This window comes from Aethina tumida, chromosome 1 (assembly GCF_024364675.1).
Source record: "Aethina tumida isolate Nest 87 chromosome 1, icAetTumi1.1, whole genome shotgun sequence".
Taxonomy (NCBI): Eukaryota; Metazoa; Arthropoda; class Insecta; order Coleoptera; family Nitidulidae; genus Aethina; species Aethina tumida.
In genome coordinates, this window is record NC_065435.1 from 33,663,954 (window position 1) to 33,669,485 (window position 5,532).

Here is a 5,532-nt window from a genome sequence, read left to right on the forward strand (position 1 = left end):
GTGGGCAGGTTTGTTGGGTTTTAAAATGGACACTACCGTCGCCACCTTCCATGCCGACGGGAAGTAGTGGAGACGGAGCATCGCATTTATAATGTTAGTAAGCATTACCACCTGAATGGTAGCAAGCTTCTTAAGGGCCACGTTGGGGATGGTGTCTGGGCCGGGACTTTTCCGGTTATTGAGGGCTTTAAGGTTACCTCTGACTTCGCTGGGAGAAGTAGGAAGAATGTCACTATCAGGTTTTGGGAAAGTCATGGAGTCCACCTGATGGCTGATGGAGTTGTGCTCTACAACAAACCCAGGAAGACTGGCGTTTGGAGAGCATTGCCGCTCAAGGGAGTCTGCAAACACCTCCGCTTTATCCTTGTCCAGGACGACTTTGATGCCATCATGAACAAGGTGCGGATAGCGCATACGCCTCCCTCGGATAGACCTTATGACTTTCCAGGTCCGACGAGGATGGAGTTCGGCCTCTGCTATGAACTCCTGGAACGAGGAGCTCCGGAGTTCAAGCAGGCAGGCCCGGACCTCACGGCTCAGGGCGTTGTACCGGGCCTTGATGAAGGGGTCCCGAGTACGCTGCCAAAGTTTCCTGCTACGGTTTTTCTTCCTGATGAGGGTGACAACCTCGCCAGGAAGACTATGCTGCTTGCAGATGTTAGGGTAAGCATGCGTCGACCGTTCTAAGGCTGTCAGGATGTCATTTGACAGCCTATCCACTTCACCGTCTATATCCCTTTCAGAGTTCAAAATCCTGCACCGCAAATCGGTGGTTTCCATTAAATAACGGAATTGCAACCAGTTGGTTTTCCTCTTACGAGGCTCCCACTGGCAACAATTCTCGTTAAGTGCCAGGGAGATCGAGTTGTGGTCCGAAGACAACACCTGGTGGTTAATGACCTCCGGCACCTCTGTGATGTTTTTGCAGAGGAAAATGGAAAGGATATCAGGTCGGCATGAGGGACTATCAGGGAAGTGGTTTGGCGTCTCGGTGGTTTTCACCGAGAACTGGTAGTCCAGTGACGCCCGCAGCAGGAAACCGCCGTTGATGTTAGATTTTACACAACCCCACGCTGTGTGCTTACTGTTGAAGTCCCCAGCAATGACTGTACGACAGTTGGGATGCAGGATGGACGGGAGATTGAGTCAGGAAACTCTCTCAGTCGGTCGAACATAAGCCGAGACAATCCTAAGCGGACCACTTTCTAGGGCGAGTTCGACTCCAATCGACTCGCCCAGAAAGAGGGACGTATCGATCCTCTGGTGCCTGATGGAGTTCCGAATCAGAATGCCAACCCCTCCACCTGCTCCAGAAAAACGATCAGCCTGGAGGATAGAGTATCCTGGGATAAAGAATCCCATGTCTGGTTTTAGGAATGTCTCCTGCAGATAAACGACATCGGCTTCAGAGTCTCTCAAAAACTTATTCTCCTGTTTTAAGAAATTGTTAGTAAATAATTTCATTATTTATTCCATATGGTATTAGTCAAGCCTTAACCATTATGTTAAACCCTACACATTTTCCATTTAAAATCAATCCATTGATGTTAATCATCAAATTTGACTCTTTTAAGAAATTATGTGTTATGAATTACATCTGAAATAAATTGATGGCGTGTATGTAGTTGTTGAGTTTTTGAATGATGAGATACCTAGTGTTCTCAAGTTTCACTGCATCTCTTGAATGTTGAAATTGTTAATAGTTCAAATTAAGTTGTAGGAACAGTTGTAAATAACAGTTACTAATTTACAATAAGTGTTGTATTGTTTTTTAAATTTGAATTCCCTTAGGTACATAATTTATTGCAGTTAATCAATCATATTGGAACAGTTACACTAATAACAAAATATATCTATTTTAGAGCTCTGATTTCAAATAGTGTTAATTAGTCATGAAATTCTCGAAAATCAAGTCACATGAAAAATTCCCGTGGGCTTTAATTTTGCTGAATCAAAATATTACCAATCATATTAAAATTCATTTAAGTAAAGTTAGGCATATGATATATTATCAAAACACCAAGATGTCTTAGAAACTGTAAAAAAGAATTCCGATTTGTATATATATTAAAGGTTAATCAAAGTTATACAATATTACATAGTACAGAGAGTATTTAGTGTACAATATCGTGTTATATATACCGCCCCTTTGGTTGACTGAATCAATGCACTACAACGCCGTATAATCAAATTGAGTCATACTTAATTAAAAATCGCTCCGTTATTTTCCTTCTTTCAAAAAAACCTTTGGTCACTGTGTTTTTCAGTCTCTTCCACAATATGATTTATTCAATCAATTTTTGAAGATAATTTTTGCAATACCCTCAAAAATTATTTCTTTTTACAGATGGCAAATTTAAATAAAGCATCCTAAGAACTCCATCTACATCCCAACGCATATGGAGAGTTACTACCACGATTTTAACATATTTTTAAAGCAAGTATGGAGCATATAGGTAAAGCAAGTAAATTGTGTCTCACTTCTTGAATGTCTATAGGAGCATAAACTTTCTTTTCAATTATGATATTATAATTATTATTATTACAGATATTTTAGAAGAATACTGCTTAATAGGATACAAGGGTCCGCGATGTTTGGTAGTATAAAATACCTTCATTCTATGATCAGTATCGCGAATAAGCAGAACATCTTTAGTTCTCGATGTTGTTAGTGTGTGTTGTCAAAACATGCATACTGTCAAGAAAATATGGAGACACCAAAAATATATATGCACCAAAGTAGATGAAAATTTTAGCAGAACTGCAAATGATAAAGCCATTAATTATAAGTTTCAACCGAACAAAGATTGCAAATCAATATTTACGCAGAAAATTGTAAAATAGAAATTACTATTTTATGATTTGGTTTATAAGTTGTGTTGATATTATTTGAATTTGTCATCCAGACATGAGGAATCTAAATAATTTGCGATATAAAATTATCAAATACGGAAAGATTAGTATATCATTTGAGGGTGATAACCAATGTTGAAAAAGAAAATTTCAGTGTTGAAATATGTCGCTCAGTTATTCAAGCTGAGAGAATCACCTACGTGAATTTACTATTGATTTAAAACGGTGAAATATTTAAACAGTTACAAAAATAGCAACTTACTGTCTGAAGGTTTAGATTACGTGTCCTGAAAGTCACTGAAATCAAATCAGTTGCAGATCTCTCGTCTACATTTATTTCAATAGCAACCAATTGTTTGTCAAAAAAAAACATTTATGTTGCTAAGATTACGTTTCCTTATGACATATGCCAGAAGTATTTAATTTAGAAAAAAAGTTGTCTTCTCCCAAGCAAAACTTGATTTGATTCTTATATTGCATTTCACCAAATTGTGGTTCAGTTATATCTTTTCTTATAATTCTATTCGTTTTAATCCACAGTGTCAGCAAATTGACAGAGCAAAGGAATATCGTGATGATATTTCGATTTGTTATAATATTGTTGATGGTAGAACAGTTTCGAATCAATCTCATCCTTATATTTCAGCCTACACTGGAAGACTATAAATGAGATTCACAAATAATTAAATATAACTTAACTTTACAAATAAAATTACTTAGTTTAACTTAAGTCGACAATTTAGTTTGGTGTTATAAAATGGTTTCGACACATTGTCGATTTTTTCAACCTCCAATTATTCAGTAGAAAGATTTACAGCTATATACAACATAATTATTTATGATATATACATAATTATTTAGGAAACGCATTTACCGTCATAAAGTACAGATTACAATAGGAAAAATTTCTTCGCCACAATTATAAAATTATAATTATTATAAACATGCTTAATTCTCAAAATGAAAGTACCTGCTTTATACACAGACAGATATGTGGAACTCCAAAGGGAACATTCCAGTCCTCAGCCTTTTTGGTAGAACTTTTGGTAATGCTGTTTTCTTCTTTATTGGGATTTTTTCTTGTACTTTTTTTGATTTCTTGGATTTTTTTTTCATATTTCCCGATATCGTGTGGCTTTGTCATAGCTCATTTCATCTTCATTTATATGATAGTAATCAGTCTGTCAATGTGTAACTAATTCCTGATGTCCAACGAATCGTCGAAATAGTTTATTTGTTTTCTATTTAAATTAAATAATTTAATTGTGTGTGTTTTAGCATAAAATATATCATTAATTATAAAAATCTTGAATACAGATGAAAATTATACGTACAATTAAATCCAATTCTTGGACCACTAGAATCTTTCCACCATTTGCCTTTTACATAGTACTTTCAGATTTCAATCTTGACTTATTGAATTTATTCTGAAAACAAATTATGTATAAGAAAGGTATGTTTCGATATGAACTGATTAAAGTTTGGTGGTAACCAAATAAAGAAATCTTTTTGTGCTACTTGATTTTATGAAAAATATTTAAATTTGTTTATGACAACGAAATTCAAATATCTGCAAAGGAATAACGAATTGTTAATGTCATAAGCCCTTTATAGAACAACTTAAGAAACATAGTTCTTAAATATTTTTACAGGTAGATCAAGTTGGAACATATTTTATAAAATTTCATAAGATTTGTGCTCACAATCATTAACATCCATATTGCTAAAAAGTAAATCCCAATCAACTAATGATAAGTGATAGTTTAATGAGTAAACCTCAGAACTCATGAAAACACTATACTCATCATTAGTCCAATTCACTCGGGGCAGGTTTCAATCTCCAGTTACTAAAAATATATCAACTGATGCACAATGATTGGAATAAAAATCAGAACCAGATGCTGGTAAACTGTTCCAATTATTCACTTTTGGCTTTTGACCTTAATGGTTATAAAGACTTCCAGCACTTTCATGTCCTTTCGGTGAGCACAGGGATGCGTCATCATCAGACGATTTCGACATCACCTTTATAGGCGTGACCCACTTCGTGGAAAACTTGCGATTTGGAGGTGTGGGGTGGCTAGTTGGGAGAAAGGATTGGTGTTAGAAGTAGGAGTATTTCCAGGATTTACCGAAGGTATTAATAGAAGATATTTTAATCTTAAGGCCTCTTGAAGCGCCGGCAGACCAGTTTTGTCCTTCAGACACGGCGCCCAAGTCGTGCCGGTTCGAATATCCGTACCGATACGACGATCCCCGACTGAGACCGTCCCGATTCACATCCGGGACAATGCAGTAAGTTTTCTTTTGTTTTTTAAATTTTATATAAATGTCCTTAGATACATACTTTATTGTCACTCATGGTTAATCATAATAAAATCTATAAATAAATAAAAATTTATCTGAGTTTGAATCCGAATATAAACGCACACTGGTAAAAAGTAATATTTTTCAAAGAAATAAATAATATACATTAGGGCAAATTTTAATATTGATAAGATTTAGATGATTGAGATAATGTTAGAAATTGTTCAATGTTCAAATTTATGTATATTGAATTGAATTAAAGCAAAAAGATCAATACACTAACATTTAGAAAAAAGGCTTCATAGAAAAGAAACACTTAAATTAGTTTGGCAAAATTCTGAAGACTGATATGGAATACGGTTCGTATTCTTT

The 5,532-nt window shown here is 35.3% G+C and overlaps 1 protein-coding gene across 1 annotated transcript; it reads left to right on the forward strand.

Moving 5' to 3' along the window:
* The first annotated feature begins 267 nt into the window (after positions 1-267).
* On the forward strand, positions 268-848 carry LOC126264978 (uncharacterized). The gene is made up of 2 exons (XM_049964892.1): positions 268-663; positions 744-848. Exons 1-2 carry the CDS (start codon positions 268-270, stop codon positions 846-848), a joined length of 501 nt encoding a protein of 166 aa, XP_049820849.1.
* Positions 849-5,532: the final 4,684 nt, after the last annotated feature.

Bases quoted from the DNA above. Each gene is read 5' to 3' on its own strand.
- LOC126264978 (XM_049964892.1), top strand. From the start codon at position 268: ATGGCTGATGGAGTTGTGCTCTACAACAAACCCAGGAAGACTGGCGTT. The intron at 664-743 runs GTAAGCATGCGT...TATCCCTTTCAG, and splicing joins TGCTGCTTGCAGATGTTAGG to AGTTCAAAATCCTGCACCGC.